Source organism: Babylonia areolata, chromosome 14, assembly GCF_041734735.1.
Source record: "Babylonia areolata isolate BAREFJ2019XMU chromosome 14, ASM4173473v1, whole genome shotgun sequence".
Lineage (NCBI taxonomy): Eukaryota > Metazoa > Mollusca > Gastropoda > Neogastropoda > Buccinidae > Babylonia > Babylonia areolata.
Genome location: NC_134889.1, coordinates 7,001,896 through 7,025,442, shown reverse-complemented (window position 1 = coordinate 7,025,442; position 23,547 = coordinate 7,001,896). Strand labels below are relative to the sequence as shown.

General features: G+C 42.9%; 1 protein-coding gene across 3 annotated transcripts in view; it reads right to left on the bottom strand.

Moving 5' to 3' along the window:
- Positions 1 to 8,551: 8,551 nt before the first annotated feature.
- The window catches only part of LOC143289785 (cytosolic phospholipase A2-like), a 99,244-nt gene continuing 84,248 nt past the window's right edge, over positions 8,552 to 23,547 (bottom strand). For all 3 annotated transcript variants that reach the window (XM_076598916.1, XM_076598915.1, XM_076598917.1), the window contains 7 exons: positions 22,726 to 22,863; positions 19,176 to 19,277; positions 17,641 to 17,837; positions 16,401 to 16,719; positions 15,933 to 16,111; positions 10,369 to 10,555; positions 8,552 to 9,061 (listed from right to left, as the gene is read on the bottom strand). In XM_076598916.1, coding sequence (XP_076455031.1) covers positions 8,595 to 9,061; positions 10,369 to 10,555; positions 15,933 to 16,111; positions 16,401 to 16,719; positions 17,641 to 17,837; positions 19,176 to 19,277; positions 22,726 to 22,863 — 1,589 coding nt within the window. In that variant the 3' untranslated portion in view covers positions 8,552 to 8,594. The remainder of the gene's footprint in view (positions 9,062 to 10,368; positions 10,556 to 15,932; positions 16,112 to 16,400; positions 16,720 to 17,640; positions 17,838 to 19,175; positions 19,278 to 22,725; positions 22,864 to 23,547) is intronic.

The window sequence follows — 23,547 nt, the reverse complement described above, 5'->3', positions numbered from 1 at the left end:
CTTTTTTTTTTTCTTTCGTTTTTTTCATTTTTTTCTCTCTCTTCCTTTGAACACTTATTCGTTAACTATCATTCTTCAAGTTATTCAAGACCATATCATTAAGCTATTTTAACCATGATTTTTTTTGTCAGAAATGCGAGAAAAAGTACATTAATTATTCTTTGCGGCGTACAAGAACTGAGTGACCATTTAAACGTTACTAGTCTTTTAGTTTTTTTGGGGTTTTTCTGGTTGTTGTTTTTTTTTACAAAAAAACTTTATCTAAAGTTGTTCTGAACTTGTCTTCAGCTTGTTAATTACAAGTTTATTCCCTGCTTGTCATAGTGAAAATACCCGCCTCTACCACAGATAAAGTTTCTGGGTTTGTTTAAAAGAGCCACTTACAGCAGCTATTATATTTCAAGAACAGAAGCTTAAGGGGAAGTCTTTAAACTGTAAGCATTGCATTTGCGTGTAATTTGTCTATCTTGAGAGAATCCTGCACTTTCGTAATTTATGTACCTTTTGTTTGTTTCTTTGTTGTTGTTTTAAGTCAGTGGGAGAAAGTGGATAATGTTTTGAATCCTGTCGAGGTAGGCCTGTATAAATTACAACTTTATGCGACTCTGGACAAACTGCAACATTTTGAAATAAACAGGTAATAGTTTGTTACACAAATATAAATAACTATAAAAAGAACGAATATTTTATCCAAACCATATCGGAATCTTAAAGTTTTCTTGTTATAACTATAGCTCAGTTTAATGCGGCATACCTGTGTCAGATGGGTACATTGTTACGTGTTCCTGGCACCTGTAGGCTGTAATTTGGCTGACGAAGGCCCAGCTAAACCACAAAACTGCAAGATGATTTTCAATTCACTCAGTTTGGAGAGGACAGGGCCGCGCCATACCACGGGAAGCAACTCTGACAGGTTAGACTTGCAACAACCTAACAAGAGTGATCGGTCCTGAATTGAAGATGAGACTGCAAATTCTGATTTTTATTTAGTACTTCTTTGAATTTTAAATAAATCATATTCATATCACGTAAATAAAGTGTGTGTGAAAACCAAGAGTGAAAGTAAACTTGATTGAATTCACTTTCGGATTATGTGTTTGTGTTTCTTAACTGCATGTTATTTGGATGTTTGATTTCATAAAGTTATACAGCACAAACAAAACATCTCTCTCCATACACATGCAAACGCACACACACACAATCTTTCTCTCTCTTGCACACACACACACAGACAGACACACACACACACACACACACACACACACACACACACAGAGCACCGCACCGCCACACCACAACCACTCACATATGCACCCACACAATGCCATAGTCACACATGCAGACATACAAAACACAAGCATACATGCACAAACGCACACACACCCTCACAATGAAAGAGAGAGAGAGAATGATGACTCATAATATTTGTGTTAAGTTTTATTTATCACAATGAAAGTCATTTTTGAACAATTACAAAATCAACACTTCACACTGCGATAGTGGGGAAAACTGTAAGCGTGCATGCATGTGTGTGCACACATGTATAGAGATGAACACATGAGTGCGTAAATGTATGTAGGCTCACATGTATGTGAATCACACATCGCAACTATGAAAAAAACCCCAAACGAACAAACAACAACAACAAAGGAACACACCAACACAAAAACAGATTCATGACACATTTTGAACATAATGTGATTCCCATGCATGCATAAACGCTTGTGAAGCAAAAAAAGCGCAATCAAAAAAAAAAAAAAAAAAAAAAAACCTGGACAAATCAGAACAAGTAGGATCATCATGACACATTTTGCACACGTGTGATTCACATGCAAGCGTGAACACTTTGTGAATCACACATCGCAATCCCCAAAAATACCATACCAGAACAAATCAGAACAGGCAATTAAGGTTCATCATGACACACTTTGCACATCATTGATAGTGATCCTATTGTTTTCTCCTGACAGGATGAATGGAATCAAGGGTCAGTGCGGGTCATAGTGACGGTAAGGAGTGGGGACAGGGGAGGGGGTGGGGGTGGCGTGGGGGAAAGGTGGGGTGGGGACAGGGGGGGGGTGGCGTGGGGGGGGGGAGGGCGGCGTGGGGGGAAGGTGGGGGTGAGGGGGTGGCGTGGGGGCGGGGGGGGGGGGGACAGGTGGCGTGGGTGGGCGGCAGGTGGAGGAAAGTGTGAGGGGTGTGGACTTGCTAAAGGGAAAAAAAAAAAGTTTCCAGAGAACAAGAAAAAAAAAAGGAAAAAAAAAGGAGCAACTAATTCACCTGACCACCAACCAACACCAGACAAACCACATGGCCAACCAGGACATGGTCTGACATAGGAACACACACACACACACACACACACAACCCCCAGACTGACAACTGAGAGTACGTGGATGCGATTCCCATCAGAAATGGGAGGGGGAGGAGGAGGGGAGGTTCAGTTTCTGTCTGCAAACTGCTCTCACCGCAGAGTGAGTGTGCTGTGAGCTCAAATGGCAAAACTGGGACCACACAGTCGAGGCTCGTCCATTTCACGGATGCGTCTTCTGGATGTGTTGCTCAGATTTCCTGACTTACACTGCAGATGTCTGTAATTCTTAGCATGGTTGAGGCTGGGGTATATCATGAGAGTTTCAGTTTCAGTTTCAGTGGCTCAAGGAGGCGTCACTGTGTTCGGACAAATCCATACACGCTACACCACATCTGCCAAGCAGATGCCTGACCAGCAGCGTAACCCAACGCGCTTAGTCAGGCCTTGAGAAAAAAAAAGAAGAAAAAAAAGGTGAATAAAAAATAGATAAGCTTACATAAATAAATAAATAATAATTATGATATTAAAAAGGTAGTAGTAATGATAATAATAATAAAATGAACTCATGAGAGTACAACCTTGTCAGGTAGTCCCAAACATTACCGTAGCCCCGTAGCAGCATCTTCATCGCCCCATCATCATTCATCACCATCATCATCATCAGAAACAAAATGTCCCAAATTCTGGAACACATTACAGCATGATGCGGTACATTACAGTACAATACAGCACAGCACAGCACAATACACCACAAAGCAATGCACTACAGTGCAGTACTTTACACTTCAGAACAGTACAGTACAGTACAGTACAGAGTCATGCAGTACAGTATAGCACAACTCAACACTGCATCAGTACAGCACAACCCTACCCTATCATACTCATTCTACTCTACCCTACCCTATCATACTCATTCTACTCTACCATACCCTATCATACTCATTCTACTCTACCATACTCATTCTACTCTACCCTACTCATTCTACTCTACCTTAACCTACCCTACTCATTCTACTCTACCCTACCCTATCATACTCATTCTACTCTACCATACTCATACTCATTCTACTCTACCCTACTCATTCTACTTTACCTTAACCTACCCTACTCATTCTACTCTACCCTACCCTATCATACTCATTCTACTCTACCATACTCATACTCATTCTACTCTACCCTACTCATTCTACTCTACCTTAACCTACCCTACTCATTCTACTCTACCCTACCCTATCATACTCATTCTACTCTACCATACTCATACTCATTCTACTCTACCCTACTCATTCTACTCTACCTTAACCTACCCTACTCATTCTACTCTACCCTACCCTATCATACTCATTCTACTCTACCATACTCATACTCATTCTACTCTACCCTACTCATTCTACTCTACCTTAACCTACCCTACTCATTCTACTCTACCCTACCCTATCATACTCATTCTACTCTACCATACTCATACTCATTCTACTCTACCATACTCATACTCATTCTACTCTACCCTAACCTACCCTACTCATTCTACTCTACCCTACCCTATCATACTCATTCTACTCTACCCAAACCTATCATACTCATTCTACTCTACCATACTCATACTACTCTACCCTAACCTACCCTACTCATTCTACCCTACCCTCCCTCATTCTACCCTACCCTCCCTACCTACCCTACCCTACTCTACCCTACCCATTACACAACAGTAAAGAACAGCAAATCACAGCACAGCATATACACAGCTTTATAGGACAGTGCAGTGCAGTGCAACGCAGTACAGGGCAGAGCAGCACAGCACAATAAAGCACAGCATTACACAGCACAGCACACCTTGTAATACAGAACGTAATAATTATGACAGCAGTACAATACTCAGCAAATCCAAACAGAATACAGAACCTGATGAGCTCTGCCACAGTTCCCATCTTACCCAGCGTAACACAACACAACACAACACAACACAGCCCAGCACAGCACAGCACAACACAACATATCACACAAGACAACACATCAGAACACCATTTCACACAACAGAATGTAACACAAAACATACCACATCACATTTTATTTATTTTCACTCATGCCAACACATCGTAACACCATTTCACACTACACAATGTAACACAACACAATACACCCGAACAATTTCACACAAGACAACACACTGTAACACTTTTACACAACACAATGTAACCAAAACAACATAACACATACCCCATCACTAAAGCCATTAAAAAAAAAACAACCCAATACAACATTAACTGTTTTGCATAGCTGACACACATTGCAAAACCTGTTTGGTTAAATGATATCATTACTTATTTTACTTTCCCATTTATTTACAAAACAAATTAAATTACCGGATTTACTCAGTTGTACACTGGAATGCAGTCTTACCAACCCTTGTCATAGACATGACCTGATAAAGATGAATAGCGAAAAAAAATAATATAATAAAAGACAGAGGATTTGGGGCGGGAATTTAGGGGAAAGACAATCAACAAATACACAAATATTTGCTTACAGGGACATTTTTATGCCTGTCAGTTTATAAAACAGTGAACAGCATTCAATAGTCAGTCATGCCTGACTTTGACCATCAGAACGGGAGAGGAGGCATTTGCGGTCCTGACTATCTGGGCTAGAATCTGATTATAGAGGCGAGTGTCTTGCCCCAAGCTACATCCCCACTCTCTCAGCAAGAGAGCTTTAGGGCAGTCAGTGTGAAGTGGTTCCCAAAGGCCAACTAGCCCCCCAAGGCTGCAGCACTAAGAGCCAGTGCAGTCTTGCCTCCTGGTCTGAGAGTCATAGTCTTTCACAAAAGACCAAGCTGTAAATGAATTCCTATAGCAGGGGAGAAACCATTGATCATACAGCTCTCACTTTGCTGTTGGCCCAGCTGTAAGCTTATGTCAATCTCTGATATAAGCCAAGCATTGAGACCAGCAGTGCAAAACATTTTCCTTGGAACTGGATGATTTGGCTTGGAATTTTCATGCAAGCTGGTGATTTTAAACAACTGAAATCTTTCTTTTTTTTAATTTGTCATTGTACATCCTTGATATTTACAATGATCTATTGCTTGAGTACAAAACCAACAAAAAAACAAAAAAAATACAATGGAGACAGAGAGGGAGGGGTATGGGAAATAGAGTGAAAAACAGAAACAGTCAGAAGGAAAGAGAGGCAAAGAGAGGGGCAAAGAGAAAGAGAACGATGGACAGAGAGAATTCAAGAGAGTGTCAGTATTCACAACAGGGTATTTAAACATTCTCATTAAGGGCATCTAGATGGACTACAGGGCATGTCAACATAACACTGCATTATAGTTTCCGTGACCTTTATATGGGAAACAACATCAACAACAACAACAACAGCACACACACATGCACATACACAGACACACACACACACACACACACACACAAATCATGTCTGTAAATACTCTCACTGGATCAAACACCAATCAGAAGAAATAGATGCACAACAATGTCTCCTCATGTCAAAAAAATTGTTCTCTTTTTCTTTCACTCAATACAGCATTCAGAATCAATCAGATCGAGTTGTTCAGATTCCCTACGCTGTCACTCCTCAACAAAAACAGGTAAGCAAACACTTTCACAGGACAAAGGACATGTATAAAATTAATTCTCCAAACAGGATATGTGCATCTTTTTTTCTGAAGTTGTTGTAAACCTCTACACTTCATCTGAAGGTATTATACAATATTGTATCAGTTTCAGTTTCAGTAGCTCAAGGAGGCGTCACTGCGTTCGGACAAATCCATATACGCTACGCCACATCTGCCAAGCAGATGCCTGACCAGCAGCGTAACCCAACGCGCTTAATCAGGCCTTGAGAGAAAAAAAAAGAAAAAAAGGTGAATAAATAATAGATAAGCTTACATAAATAAATAAATAAATAATAATTATAATATAAAAAAATGTAGTAGTAATAATAATTTTTTTAAAAAGACAAAAAAAAAAAGACAACAATGATGATAAATAAGCAAATAAATGTAAAACATGAAGACACACATTCACACATACACCCACACATGCATAACAGATATGTACCAAACATGCAGTTTCAAATATTATACAATATTGTAAATCATACATACTGGTACACTCAGTCGCAGTGGGTCATGGAAAATTTGTTCTTAGTCAATATGGCATTCAAAACAAGAGAGGCAAGGCCTTCAAGACTCACTTGTGGTAAATTAAGTCCCCTAGCATTAATTACAGAGTAATTTCCCTTTTTTACTATCTGCACCAAAAACGTTTGCAAAAGAAATAAAAATATTCCATGCTTAGCAAAAGAAGTTCCTGTTTGAACAAAAACTGATAATAATGACTCCTCTTGTTGTTGTGTCAGAATAAGAGGTCAAAGTGCCAAGTTTAGAGAATACAAAAAATATAAATATAACAGTAAATGCAGTTTGCATATAATTAGGCTTCTTTTTTATTTTTTGGTGCCTATCCCAGAGGTGCAATATTGTTTTAAACAAGATGACTGGAAAGAACTGAATTTTTCCTATTTTTATGCCAAATTTGGTGTCAACTGACAAAGTATTTGCAGAGAAAATGTCAATGTTAAAGTTTACCACGGACACACAGACACACGGACACACACACACACACACACACACACAACTGAACACCAGGTTAAAACACAGACTCACTTTGTTTACACAAGTGAGTCAATAAAATCAGAATCACATGGTATCATTCTCAACAATATAGGTAAGCAAACACATTTTCAATGGGGAAAGGTTACAACAGAAAATGAATACTCCAAGATGGATATTGCGGACACATACTGTCCCACTGCGGGGTGCATATTGCAAATCTTAATTATCATACTCTCAGTTTTCAGTCCGTCATGGAAAGGGTCTCAGTTTCAGTTTCAGTAGCTCAAGGAGGCGTCACTGCATTCGGACAAATCCATATACGCTACACAACATCTGCCAAGCAGATGCCTGACCAGCAGCGTAACCCAATGCGCTTAGTCAGGCCTTGAGAGAAAAAAAAGAAGAAAAAAAAGAAAGGTTAATAAATAATAGATAAGCTTACATAAATAAATAAATAAATAATAATTATAATTTAAAAAAAAATAGTAGTAATAATAAAAAAATAAATAAATAAATAAATAAATAAATAAGACAACAATGATGATAAATAAGCAAATAAATGTAAAACAGATATAACGTATCATAACAAACATTCTCAAGCCGTGTGTTCTGTGTGGCTTGTTCAGGATTTAAGAGGCTGTGCCAGTCTTGAATAAAAGCTCATTTGTGTTTGCACACTGCTCCTGTCACTAAATGATCGGTATATGGACAGGCCCGGTGCTTCCTTTTTTGAGGAAGTATCTGGGTTCGTTCCAGTGTACCTTTTGTTTACCTGTGTGCTAGCTGAATCGGTAGCGTAAGCAGCACTGACTCAAAGTTGTTTACCTTTTGAATGGAGAGAGTTACCACCCATTACTATTTGGTGAACATTCTCATGGTTTGTGTGGATGGTGTCAGTCTAGTTGGGAATCCACTGTGAATTAATTGTTCCCCATCTCCTTCAAGTCATGGAATGTTTATTCAACTTTTGGCATAGCACATGTTCTGGAGTTAATCAATAACACGATAATATAATGATGTTGATAATAATAATAATAACGACAACAACAACAATGATAATAATGATATTAATGATGATGATGATAATAATAAGAATGATTAAAACAAACATTAAAATAAACAAATGAACGAATACTTGCTGTAGCAGCAGTTGATCATCTCCTGATCATCATCATACCAACACTAATGACACTACTACAACTACTACTACTACGAATGATAATAACATTTTCTTTCTTTTGAATTCCTCACAAACTGCAAAAGATCACTGCTGCAATCAATGATAATAATCTGAAAAAAAAAAAAAACCCACAAAAAACAACCCACCAGACACACTGTATATTTCAGCATTAAAAAAAGAACAACAACACAAAAAAGTGTTTGATTCAAGATCAAAATCAGCCCCCCAAATCAAACTATCTCCTTTTCACCAAAAGACAAACATCGAGAGTTACAATTCTCTGGAATGCAATGGTGTCAAGAGATCGATGGATGCACAGTCAAAAAAGGACCCTGGGACACAAAAAAGAGAAGAAATACCCCCCCCTCCACCCACCCTGAAACATAAGCAACCCCCTCCCCCAAAAACTCCCCCCAAAACCCAAAAACAAAAAGGAAAAAAAATACATTCTACAGGAAGCGGAATCACAGATAAGTCACCTGCCCCTTATTGCTCTCCCCTCCCAACCCCATCTTCCTCACCCCGCCATCCAAACCATCTTCCTCCGGAATCGCCTCCCTTTCCTTGCCAGGGGTCGTGGCCATCTTCGCATCGCCACACTCCTCCACCAAAGGATGCACCTCTTCGTCCAGGGAGCGAATGTACGCCTCAAGTGCACTGTCCTGCTTACGGTTCCGGAGACTGAGTCTCTTGATGTCCTTGAGCTTGCAAGGCCTACGAATGCTGTGACGCCTCCGCGTTCGCATGCAGTTCCGGATCTCGCGCTTGATCTCCTCTGCGTACAGGAGCGTGTTGAACTCAGCCAGCTGTGCCAGGCGGTCAAAGGCTTTGTGCGTGTAGCGGAAGTTGAAGGTGGAGTACGGCCGGTCAGGGTCGTCGAAGATGTCAAAGTCGGCGAAGTCCTTTTCAGCTTCCGTTGTGCGGGGGACTCCTGTGGTTGTTTGTGTGGGGTTTGGAAAAAAACAAACAAAAAAAACCAAACAAGTGTGTAATGACCAGTGAAACAAATGCAGTCTTTACACAATAATGATGAGGTATGGACAGCAAGAGGATTAGAATTTCTGTGAAATCCTGTCAGGTGTGCTTTATCACCTCCCTATGTACACTGACAATGTGTGGTCTCATGAAAATAGGTGGAATATTATGGACATTACCACGTTAAACATAAAAAATCACATTAATGAATGAATATATATAGAAAGAGAGGGAGAGAGAGTGAGGGGGAGAGGGACATGTATACACTCACACATATATATATATATACATATTATATATATATATATATATATATATATATTTGTATTTGTATGTATTTGTATTTCTTTTATCACAACAGATTTCTCTGTGTGAAATTCAGGCTGCTCTCCCCAGGGAGAGCGCGTCGCTACACTACAGCGCCACACATTTTTTTGTATTTTTACTGTGTGCAGTTTTATTTGCTTTTCCTATCAAACTGGATTTTTCTACAGAATTTTGCAAGGAATAACCCTTTTGTTGCCGTGTGTTCTTTTACGTGTGCTAAGTGCATGCTGCACACCGGACCTCGGTTTATAATCTCATCCGAACGACTAGCGTCCAGACCACCACTCAAGGTCTAGTGAAGGGGGAAAAAATATCGGCGGCTGAGCCGTGATTCGAACCAGTGCGCTCAGATTCTCTCGTTTCCTAAGTGGACGTGTTACATCTATATATCAACTACATCTTATCAACATGAACATGCAATGATTTTAGACTCACAGGTCATAACTTCATGGTGATCCTCTCCTACCATATCTACCTGTCTCTCCGTCTCCCCCACACCCCTCCAGTCCATCCCAATTTCACTGCCCCCCCCATCCCCACACCCCCCCACCCTTCTTCCTCCTTCCCTTCTCCCCCTCCCCCTCCCATCACACACCAGGTTTTACCTGGTCACAGAGAGTCATAATTATATAACTGATGCAAAAAACAACAACAACAAACAAACAACAAAAAACCACAATAAAAAACAAAACAAAAAAACTTTATATTCTTTGCCCCCACCCCCTCACCATAAGCTCCCCCACCCTTTCCCCTGTCTCTTATCAACCCCACACTCTCACTCTCCCTTCTCCCCACCCAACACACGCACCCATTTTGTTTGATTGTTAATTTATGTTTGTGTGTGTGTGCGTGTGTGTGTGTGTGTGTGCATGCGTGCGTGCGTGCATGTGTGTGTGTGTGTGTGTGTGCGCGCGTGCGTGTGTGTGTGTGACCCACCTGGCTTGACCTGCTCGCGGAACGTGATGTTGATGAGGACGAAGTGCATGACGACAGGGCAGTGGGGGTCGCGGGAGTCGCGGAAGATGTAGCACTCCTTGAGGCCCTCACGGTCCAGGATGGTGGGGTCGATGGGCGGGAAGGGCACGTTGTTCATCCGCGCCCACTGCTCCGCCAGCAGCAACTCCTAGAGAGAGAGAGAGAGAGAGAGAGAGATGAAAAAGTATAGGGTAGAGTAGGGTATAATCAGTAAGGTTGGGTAGGATAGGGTAGGAAGAGAAGGGAAGGGCACGTTGTTTATCCGCGCCCACTGCTCCGCCAGCAGCAACTCCTCAAATCAAATCAAATCAATCAAATCAAAAACACTTTATTAATCCACATGGAAATTAAGTTGTGCAATCACAGGCTCATTGTAAACACTGGCATAAAATCATGCGCAACATAAGAAGAGATTAAAACTAGTCAAATAAGAATTCCCAATAGCTGACGATATACTAACCCCCCCACTCCCCACACACACATACTCATGTTAAGACAATAGGGTATTGCACAACAATATTAACAAATGAAAACATCCAACAACAAAAAAGGGTATAAGATTACTAAAAATGACATGCGCGCACGCACGCACACACACCCACACACACATACACACACACACACACACACACACACGTTAAGACCATAAGGTATTGTACAACAATACATAAATAAAAACATCAAGGGAATAAATCGTATATATAAGTAAAATGCACACACACACACACACACACACACACACACACACACACACACACACGCGCACACACACACACTCACACACACACAAACAACGTATGCATGCACATAACATATGTCACGCCAGTAAGATTAGAACATTAACATTAAGATACATGAAATCCAAGTAAAATAAGAAAATATTTAAAAATCACTTCCGATCACACACACACACAAATGCTTGCTTGCCCGTGCTCACCCGCTCAGTCCCACATGCACGCATAATGTCTGCTCCCATACACTCGTCTGCTGGTGAAGTTCAGGTGTTGCTGTGGCGAGGGGGCTTGGGGGGTGGGAGGGTTCACTTAGTGTATTGGATGTTTTGATTGTGTGCGCGAATGGCTGTAGGAATAAATGAATTAATGTATCGAGATGTTCTTGCGCGTGGAGCTCTAAACCTACCACTTATGTCTGACCTTCTGCTATTAATGTCATCATGTAGTGGGTGTCTTACGTCGGTCAAAATTGTTATTAGTCTGTCAGTCAGTTTTCTATTGTGCATGTCGCTAAAGGTGTCTTGTCTTATACCCACCACCCCACCCGCTTTCCTAATGACTTTTTCCAACCTGTCTTTGTCATGTTTGGTCAGGTTTCCCCCCCAGCACACGGCTCCGTATGTTAAAACACTACAGACAACAGATGTGTAAAACATTTGGAGCATCTGCTTGCATACATTAAAAGATTTCATTTTTCTAAGACAGTACATGCGACTGTTGCTCTTTTTAATGAGTGCAGTTGAGTTTTCATTCCAAGACAGCTTATTGTCGATTATCACACCGAGATATTTGTATGAGTCTACTTGTTCGACCACTTCATTTTTTGTGATGATTTTACTTAAAGTTGATTTCTTTTTTCTGAAGTCGATTACAAGCTCTTTGGTTTTGCTAACATTCAGCTCAAGGAAATTTTCTTCACACCAGTTCACAAACCTGTCAATTTCTCTTCGGTAGTCAGTGTCATCGTCATCAGTAATAAGTCCTGTCAGTGCGGAGTCATCTGCAAACTTAACGAGGGGACACGAATTGGTCAGACTTCTGCATTCAGCCGTATACAAGGTAAAAAGAAAAGGCGAGAGGACTGTACCTTGTGGTGCACCTGTGTTTGTGAAAGAGACAGTAGACATAAAATCATTTAATTTTACAAACTGAGGCCTTTTAGTAAGATAGTCTAAAACCCATAAAATCGTCGGAAAAGCGAGTCCCATGTGCATCAGCTTTTTTGCTAAGAGGTGAGGTTGAATTGTATTAAAAGCACTAGAAAAATCAAAGAACATCAAGCGGACACAGGTATTTGATTTGTCTAGGTGTTCATAGATTTTGTTCAAGACAAACAGTATTGCATCATCCGTACATCTGTTTCTCCTGTATGCAAATTGCAAGGGGTCTAAAAATGGTTTGACAGACTCCTGCAGATAGACAAGTATCACTCTTTCAAAAAGTTTCATCACAGCAGATGTCAGTGCTACAGGACGGAGGTCATTCATACATGAAACATGTGTTTTCTTAGGTACAGGTATAATGCAGGAAGTTTTCCAGATAGATGGTATTTTGCATTCACTAAGAGACTGATTAAAAATAATTGTTAAAATCTGGTAGAGCTGAGCTGCACAGTATTTCAGTGTATTTGATCGGATCATATCAGGACCAGGTGCTTTGTTTGGTTTCACTCGTTTTAATTGTGAAAGCACTTCCTCTTCAGACACAACAATGCATTCGTCCTTCTTAACATTTAAAATATCACTTAAATCTTGTCTTTCTGCGCTAAAATCGTGACAATCAAAACGAGCAAAAAAGTCATTCAGTTTGTTTGCTTCTTCTTCTGATGATGATAAAACCGTTTCTTTCCCCCCCTTCCTACCTTTGTATCCACTCATTAGTTTCATCCCTTCCCACACCCCTTTCATGTTGTTGCTGAGTAATTTGTTTTCTATTTTCCGCTTATAGTTTTCTCTGCCCTCTTGCAAGTCTTTCTTAACCTGTCTTTGTGCTTCCCTAATCTCTTCTTTTACCCCTCCCTTAAAAGCACTACCCTTCCCTGGAGAGAGAGATAGATGAAAAAGCATAGGGTAGAGTAGGGTATAATCAGTAAGATTGGGTAGGATAGGGTATGAAGGGAAGGGCACGTTGTTCATCCACGCCTGCTGCTCCGCCAGCAGCAACTCAGAGAGAGAGAGAGAGAGAGAGAGAGAGAGAGAGAGAGAGAGAGAGAGATGAAAAAGTATAGGGTAGAGTAGGGTATAATCAGTAAGGTTGGGTAGGATAGGGTAGGAAGAGAAGGGAAGGGCACGTTGTTCATCCGCGCCCACTGCTCCGCCAGCAGCAACTCCTAGAGAGAGAGAGAGAGAGAGAGATGAAAAAGTATAGGGTAGAGTAGGGTATAATCAGTAAGGTTGGGTAGGATAGGGTATGAAGGGAGGGGAAGGGCACGTTGTTCATTCGCGCCCACTGCTCCGCCAGCAGCAACTCCTAGAGAGAGAGAGAGAGAGAGAGAGAGAGAGAGAGAGAGAGAGAGAGAGAGAGAGATGAAAAAGTATAGGGTAGAGTAGGGTATAATCAGTAAGGCTGGGTAGGATAGGGTATGAAGGGAGGGGAAGGGCACGTTGTTCATTCGCGCCCACTGCTCCGCCAGCAGCAACTCCTACAGAGAGAGAGAGAGAGAGAGAGAGAGAGAGAGAGAGATGAAAAAGTATAGGGTAGAGTAGGGTATAATCAGTAAGGTTGGGTAGTATAGGGTAGGAAGGTAAGGGATGGGCACGTTGTTCATCCGCGCCTACTGCTCCGCCAGCAGCAACTCCTGGGGGAGGAAAAAGATATATGACTAGGGTAGGGTAGAGTCAGGAAGGGAAAAGTGGACTGAGTAGAATGAGAAGGGTATCGTAGTAAGGGCAGGGGAGGGCATGTTGTTCATCCGCGCCCACTGCTCTGCCAGCAGCAACTCCTGGGGAGGGGGAGAGAGAGAGACAAGTGAAAAATATAGGGTAGGGTAGGGAAGAGTAGGGTAGGGAATGGAAGGGTATGGTAGGGCAGGGTAGGGTAGGGTAGGCTATGGTAGGAAGGTAGGGAAGGGTAGGGTGGGGTAGGGTAGGGTAGGGAAGGGTAGGCTATGGTAGGAAGGTAGGGAAGGGTAGGGTAGGGTAGGGAAGGGTAGGCTATGGTAGGAAGGTAGGGTAGGATAGGGTAGGGAAGGGTAGGCTATGGTAGGAAGGTAGGGTAGGAAGGGTAGGGTAGGGAAGGGTAGGCTATGGTAGGAAGGTAGGGTATGGAAGGGAAGGGTATGGTAAGGCAGGGTAGGGTAGGGTAGGCTATGGTAGGAAGGTAGGGAAGGGTAGGGTAGGCTATGGTAGGAAGGTAGGGAAGGGTAGGGTAGGCTATGGTAGGAAGGTAGGGTAGGGAAGGGAAGGGTATGGTAAGGCAGGGTAGGGTAGGGTAGGCTATGGTAGGAAGGTAGGGTAGGGTAGGGAAGGGTAGGAAGGTAGGGTAGGAAGGGTAGGGAAAGGTAGGGTAGGCTGTGGTAGGAAGGTAGGGTAGGGAAGGGAAGGGTAGGCTATGGTAGAAAGGTAGGGTAGGAAGGGTAGGGTAGGAAGGGAAGGGTAGGGAAGGGCACGTTGTTCATCAATGCCCACTGCTCCACCAACACCAACTCCTGGGGTAGGGGGAGAGAGGACAGGAAAATTATAGGGTAGTGAAAAAACAAAGCAAAACAAAACTGCAGGCTGGAAAAAATACAAAAAAAAAAACCAGAAAAGAAAAAAAAGGGGGGTGGTGCCCTCAGTGTAGCGATGCACTCTCCCTGGGGAGAGCAGCCCGAATTACACACACAGAAATCTGTTGTGACAAAAAATGTTTAATACAATACAATACAAAGCTAACCCAACAACCCCATTCCTTTCCCACCAAACCTCTCCCAATCTCCTCCTCCCCCTCCCCAACCCAACAACCCCCTCCCTCCCCTCAAAACCTCTCCAAACGTTCTTCTCCCCCTCCCACCACCAACCGCAACCCCTCCCCCCCCAAGTTAATCCAACAACCACCAACACACAAATAAACAACAACAAACAAACTCCTCTCTCCCCTAACTGCAACCCCAACCCCTCCATCCCAAGTTAATCCAACAACTCCCTTCCCTCCCCACACACCAAACCTCTCACAACCTCCCTCTACTCCTCCCAGTTCCAACGCGCCCCCCCCCCCCCAAGCTAACCTAACAACGCCTATCCCTTCCCCCCGTCCCCCTCCCGCCCAAGTTAACCTTACAACCCTCTCCCCCCCACCAAACCTCTCTCCCAACCTCCCTCTTCCCCTCCTCATTCCAACCCCCACCCCCCGCCCAATCCTCGCCCGGCAAGTTAACCCTACATCCCCATCCCTTCGCCCACACAAAACCTCTCCCAACCTCCCGATCCCAGTCCCACCAACCCCAACCCCTTCCCCCAAGTTAACCCAACAACTCCATCCCTCCCAACAAAACTTCCTTTTCCCCCACGCGTACCAACCCCCACCTGCCCCATCCCATCACCCCCAACCCCTTCCCCCAAGTTAACCCAACACCTCCATCCCTCCCAACAAAACTTCCTTTTCCCCCACGCGTAACAACCCCCACCTGCCCCATCCCATCACCCCCACTCCCCTCAAGTTAACCCAACAACTTCCCACCAAACCTCTCTCAACCGCCCTCTCCCCCTCCCACCAACCCCAACCCCTCCCCGAATGTTAACCCAACACCCTCAGCACACACACACACACACACAAACTTCTCCAAACAACTCCCCCTTTCCCCACCAAACGCACCTTAAAGGGCGGAGAGGTGTCGCAGGGGCGAGCACTGAAGTCGAAGGACAGCAGAAGGTCCACGTGCCTCTGGGGGCGGAGGAGGAGGGGGTAGGGGGAGTTGAAGGTCAGCCCCCCGTCCACCACGTACATCCGCTTCAGGTGGGTCGGGTGCATGTCGAAGATCTCCTTGAAGTGACCTGTGGGGACAGGAGCGTTGTGTGAGGCAGAACTAAGAGACAGAGAAAGAGACACGGACAGAGAGAGAGAGAGAGAGAGAGAGAGAACTATAGAGCTGATGACAGTGGGGGCATGGGGGTTGGTGGGTGAATTGGGGAGTTATGGCGGGGTTTGGGGTACAGGGGGCAGTAACTCTTTCTCAGACCTAACAAACAAACAAAAAACACACACACACAAACACACACACCACAACACGCACACGCACACACCACCACCACCACCACCACAACAACAACAACAACCCCTCACCCCCAGACTTCGACTTCGAACCCGATGACGTCGCAGAAGAAGAAGACGACGACGGTGACGATTCCGACACCGATGAAGACAAAGAATCGGCTGCCGCTGCTGTTGATGATGCTGACGAGGAGGAGGAAGAGAAAGAGGAGGAAGAGGATGAGGAGGGGGAGGGGGAGGAGTCGTCATCCATCTTGGTGAAGGGGGAGAAGGGGTACATGTCGTTCAGACTCAGGCCCCTCATGAAGTTGTGCACCATGGCCGCCCGTCCCTCGATGCTCTGCATGATGGTACTGTCAAACACCCGCTCCAGCACCCCGTCCCAGAACCCCTGGAAGTGGGAGAATATATATATATATATATATATATATATATATATATATATATATATATATATATATATATTATGACAGTCAGTCGTGTCGAACTATGACCATCAGAATAGCAGAGGAGGCAACTGCTGTTCCGACTATTTGGGCTAGAATTTGATTATAGTGGAGAGTGTCTTGCCCAAGTTATATCCCCACTCTCTCGGCCAAGAGGGTTTTAGGACAGTCGGCGTTGGGATGGTTCCCAAAGGCCAACTAGCCCACAAGGCTGCAGCACTAAGAGCCAGTGCAATTTTGCCTGCTAGTTTGAAAATAACATAGATAGATAGATAGATAGATAGATAAATACATAAATAAAATAAACAAATAAATACATAACTGAATAAATAATGCACGAAGTCAAACACACACTCCAACACCCCGCCCCAAAAACCATGGTGATCTGAGGAAAACAACATAGATAGATAGACAGACAGACAGATAGATAGATAGATAGACAGACAGATAGATACTGTACGATAGTGCTGTCAAAGACAAGCTCCAACACTCTGTCTCAGAAACCCTGGTGGTGTGTTAGAAAATTTAAGGGGGGATAGAGTGAGAGAGAGTGAGAGACAGACAGACAGAGACAAGGACATGAACAGGGATGGAGACAGAGATGGAGAGAGGTCATGAGTAGTTTATGAAAGTTGTACTTTTTTTTTTTTCCTACATGTAAAGCACCCTGAGCTCTTAGAAAGGGTGATATACAAATGCACATTCCTCTTATCATTGATATCATGATTATGATGATGATGATGTCTACTATCATTCATTATTGTTATTGTTGTTGTTATCATCATCTTCATCATTATTCACCCCCCCCCACCCCCCCGAAAAAAAACAAACAACAACAACAAACCAACAACCAACCAACCACTGACCTGTTTTTTCTTGGACGATTTCCTACGCATTGTCGTTCGCCTGGACTGGGCACGTGACAACCCAGTGTTTGTTGTCGTCGTCTTCGTCGTTGTCACTGTGCCGTTGGTGGCAGCATCTGTGGAGTCGGCTCCTTCTGTGTCGCTGCTGTCGCTTTCTTCATCGGACTGGTTCTCCATTTCCCTCTGCAGTTCCTTCTCTGCAAAAGAAAGTATTGTATCTTTTTCTTTCAAAAGAAAAGAATCGTAAGAAAAGAAAAAGAAAAAAGGAAGAAAATGGTGGTGGGAGCAACAAGCCTTTCAAGACACGGAGTATCTAACTTCTAATCAGATTATAAAAAAAAAGATGTGTTGCATTCTCATCACACTGTATTTGATATTATGAACCAGCCTTCCTGCACAACTGATAATCGTGGACAGTTGTGAGCTGCACATGAAAAACAGAGAGCCCGCTGGTATATCAAAAAGGAAATTTTCTATCTAAAATTACATTTAAATAACATACTTACCGTGACCCAACTAGTGCAGACTCCGGCAGGGGTCTGACATTCCTGTCCTGTGCAAACTACTATCCGCCTATGCAGAGAAAACGAAAGTGCTACGGCCGATAACCTCCCGGAAGTAGGTAACCTCCCCTTTGTCCCGCTGGCTAGCGCATAACAGCAGTTACGGTACAAATCATTTGGGGCATGGGCTGGGTGGTTGGGGGGTGGGGGGGAAGGGATAAGGTGGGGGGGAGCTGAGGGTGCGGATGGGGGGGGGGGGGGTTCGGGTGTCGGTGAGGAGGAAGGGGAAGAGGAGGTGGGGAAGAAGGAAAAAGAGTGGGGGAGAGGGAGAGGATTTTTTTGTTTTTTTAAGGGGGTGTGATGGTGGTGTGGTGTGGTGGAGGGGGAGTTTCGGGAGGGTGGGGGGTGGGGAGGGAGGGAATGGAAAAGAGGGGGAGGAGGTAAAGGGAGAGGGAGAAAGAGAGAGAGAGAGGGAGAGGTGTTTGTTTTGGGGTTGTTTATTTTTTGTTTGTTGTTGTTGTTGTTTGTGGTGGGGGAATAGAGGGAGGGTGGGGGAGGGGGGTAGGAGGAGAGGGAGGATAATAATTCATCAATAAGTTATGAAGGAGGGGACTTCTACTGCTACTGCTACTTCTTCTTCTTCTTCTTCCTTGTGCTCGTAGGCTGCAACTCCCATGTTCACGTGTATATAATGTGTATGACAAGTTTTACCCTGCCATGAAGGCAGCCATACTCTGGTTTGTTTGTTCGTTTTATGGTTGTTTTTTGTGTTGTTGGTTTTTTGTTGTTATTTGTTTGTGTGGTTTGTTTTGGTTTTTGGTTTTTTGGGGGGTGGGAGGGGGGGAGGTGGCGGGGAGGAGGGGGGGGACACACACAATCCGCTCCCCATCCCAACCCCGCTCCCTTTCCCCAAGTTACCACCACATAACCCCCAAATATTCCCCTCTCCTCACGCACAACAACAACCCTCACCCCCATCCCACTCCCCCGCCCCTCCACACACACAGGGAAGGATTCGAACTCAAAACTCACCCAGCTCCTCTCTCTCTCTCCGCATCAGTTCCACAGTGTCCACCTTCTTGTCGTCCTGAAGAAGCCGCTTGAACTGGATACAGAAGGCGCTGCCCCAGATACCTGGACAACCATCATCATCGTCAGTATACCTGTGTCTGGTTCACTGGACAATCTTTATCGTCACCATACCTGTGTCTGGTTCACTGGACAATCTTTATCGTCACCATACCTGTGTCTGGTTCACTGGACAATCTTTATCGTCACCATACCTGTGTCTGGTTCACTGGACAAACATCATCATCGTCACCATACCTGTGTCTGGTTCACTGGACAATCATCATTATCGTCAGTATACCTGTGTCCGGTTCACTGGACAATCATCATCGTCACCATACCTGTGTCTGGTTCACTGGACAATCATCATCATCGTCACCATACCTGTGTCTGGTTCACTGGACAATCATCATCATCGTCACCATACCTGTGTCTGGTTCACTGGACAACCATCATCATCGTCACCATACCTGTGTCTGGTTCACTGGACAATCATCATCATCGTCACCATACCTGTGTCTGGTTCACTGGACAATCATCATCGTCAGTACACCTGTGTCTGGTTCACTGGACAATCATCATCATCGTCACCATACCTGTGTATGGTTCACTGGACAATCATCATCATCATCACCATACCTGTGTCTGCTTCACTGGACAATCATCATAGTCAGTATACCTGTGTCTGGTTCACTGGACAATCAAAATCATCGTCACCATACCTGTGTCTGATTCACTGGACAACCATCATCATCGTCACCATACCTGTGTCTGGTTCACTGGACAATCATCATCATCGTCACCATACCTGTGTCTGGTTCACTGGACAACCATCATCATCGTCACCATACCTGTGTCTGGTTCACTGGACAATCATCATCATCGTCACCATACCTGTGTCTGGTTCACTGGACAACCATCATCATCGTCACCATACCTGTGTCTGGTTCACTGGACAACCATCATCATCGTCACCATACCTGTGTCCGGCTTAGTGCTCAGGTTACAACAGAGACTGACATAAGTTTACAGCTGGGCCAAAAGCAGAGTGAGAGCTGTATGATCAATGGTTTCTCCACTGCAATGGGAATTCATTTACAGCTTCGTCTTTTGTGAAGGACAATGTCCCTCAAACTAGGAGGCAAAACTGCACTGGCTCTTAGTGCAGCAGTCTTGGAGGGGTGGGAGTGGGGGTGGGGGGGCTAGCTGGCCTTTGGGAACCATCCCAACGCCGACTGTTCTAAAACCCTCTTGGCCGAGAGAGTGGGGGTGTAATTTGGGCAAGACACTCTCCACTATAATCAAATTCTAGCTCAGATAGTCAGGACAACATATGCTTCCTAAGCTGTTCTGAAGTTCATAGTTGCATGGTACCATCTTACAATAATCATCAGCATTCCTGCGTGTGTTCGAACAAAAGAGTGATATCCAAAGCTAGACAACAAACAAACAAAAAGCCCACTCGAGCAAATTCCACGTCAATTCAAGTTACTTCTCACCTTTGACTGAAGATAGGCGCTTATTACGTATCAATCAGTATCAATGATAACTTTCGTCTTGAAGTTTCAATCAGTATCAATGAGAATTCTCACCTTTCAGTATCAGTCAGTATCAATGAGAATTCTCACATTGAAGTAACAATCAGTATCAATGATAACTGTCACCTTGAAGTACCATTCAGTATCAATTATCATTCTCACCTTGAAGTGTCAATCAATATCAATGATAATTTGTACCTTAAAGTATCAAACAGTATCAATGATAAATATCACGCTGAAGTACCAATCAGTATCAATGATTATTCTCACCTTGAAGTACCAATCAGTATCAATGATTATTCTCACCTTGACGTATCAGTCAGTATCAATAATTATCACCTTGAAGTATCAATAATAATTCTGTTGCATGGAGATCCTGTTCTCCAAAATCATACAAATATATTCATATTTCAAACTGTCCACCAGTTTATCTCCGATTCAAATAGATTTTAGCTTAGAAAGTATTGTGAAGAAAGAGTACAACATGATTCTATTCGTAAAATATATGTTGAATTTTTTGACTGACCAAATATTCAAGGTGAATGGATTGGCCAATGATCTGTTAGAATTTCTCCTCTCCCCTCTGTTCCCCCTCCTCCACCACCTTACCCTCCATTCTTCTAAATTTTCTTCTTCTTCTTCGTGTTTTTCTTCTATTAGGCCAATTACTTTGGTGATAACAAATTTAATCTCATGTTAATATTGATATTAGCATTATTTTACTATATTGTGTACTGTTTGTTTATTTGTTTTATTTCATCATTACATTACTTACTGTTTATGCATGTTATTTCATACAAGTCATAATATGGTTCATCTGCCGTCATGATAAAATTGAAGTGCAACGTTGTGAGCACAGTATAAGCTTTAAGCTTGTTGATGCTCTTTTGTCATTCAATGCATTGTAATCATGTGTATTGTTGAATAATTAAAGTTTATTTAAACCATCAATAATAATTCCCACTTTGAAGTATCAGTCAGTATCAATGAAGTATCAATCAGTATTAACGATAATTCTCATCTTAAAGTATCAATAATAATTCCCAGTTTGAAGTATCAATCAGTATCAATAATAATTCTCACCTTGAAGTGCCAATCAGCATCGATAATAATTCTCACTTTGAAGTATCAATCAGTATCAATGATTATTCTCACCTTGAAGTGTTAATCAATATCAATAATATCAATAATTATTCTCACCTTGAAGTGTTAATCAATATCAATAATAATTGTCACCTTGAAGTATCAGTCAGTATCAATAATTATCACCTTGAAGTGTCAATAATAATTCTCACTTTGAAGTATCAATCAGTATCAATGAAGTATCAATCAGTATTAACGATAATTCTCACCTTGAAGTACCAATCAGCATCAATAATAATTCTCACCCTGGAGTACCAATCAGTATCAATGACAATTCTCAGCTTGAAGTACCAATGAGAACAATGATAATTCTCACCTTGAAGTATCAGTCAGTTTCAATGATCATTCTCACCTTTAAGTATCAATCAGTACCAATACAGTTTCATTCAGTATCAATAATAATTCTCACCTTGAAGTACCAATCGGTATCAATAATAATTCTCACCTTGAAGTACCAATCGGTATCAATAATAATTCTCAACTTGAAGTATCAATCAGTATCAATGATAATTCTCAACTTGAAGTATCAATCAGTATCAATAATAATTCTCACCTTGAAGTACCAATCGGTATCAATAATAATTCTCACCTTGAAGTATCAATAGAGTATCAATCATTATCAATGATAATCCACACCTTGAAGTATCAATCAGAATCAATAACAATCTTCACTATGAAGTATCAATAAAGTATCAATCAGTATCAATGATAATTCTCACCTTGAAGCATCAATCAGTATCAATAACGTATCAATCAGTATCAATGATAATTCTCACCCTGAAGCATCAATCAGTATCAATGAAGTATCAATCAGTACCAATGATCATTCTCACCTTGCAGGAAGTGGAGCGGGGGTTCTGGAAACCTCTTGACGATCTGCCCCATGAAGAACTTGCAGCCGAACAGGTCAGGACGCATGAAGGTGCCGTACTTGGGCATGCCAATGTCGTAGGGAGAAAACTCCATCCACTCTGTAACCACACCCCACACTCAGTACAGCTCATTTACAGTGGCGACGGGCGCAATAGCCGAGTGGTTAAAGCGTTGGACTTTCTATCTGAAGGTCCCGGGCTCGAATCTCCGTAACGGCACCTGGTAGGAAAAGGGTGGAGATTTTTTCCGATCTCCCAAGTCAACATATGTGCAGACCTGCTTAGTGTCTAAACCCCCTTCGTGTGTATACGCAAGCAGAAGATCAAATACACACGTTAAAGATCCTGTAATCTATGTCAGCGTTTGGTGGGTTATGGAAACAAGAACATACCCAGCATGCACCCCCCGCCCCCGAAAACGGAGTATGGCTGCCTACATGGCGGGGTAAAAACGGTCATACACGTAAAAGCCCACACGAGTGAAAGTGGGAGTTGCAGCCCACGAACGAAGAAGAAGAAGAAGAGATTTGCAGTGGTGATGAGAGTCAGAAGCAGAATCAGAATAACTGTATTGTCTCAGAAAGAGATTCAATCGTCAGTCAAGAACAGAAAGCTATACTGGTGTGACCACGAATCAAGATCTAATGGCTTTAGCTAAGACAGTCCAATGAACTGATGGGGGAGGGAGGCGGACGGGAAGACAGAAAAGAAAACGAAAACAAAACAAAAAGGTGGACCGACAACACTGAAGAAACGACAAGAAAACCATTAATTTCGCAGAGA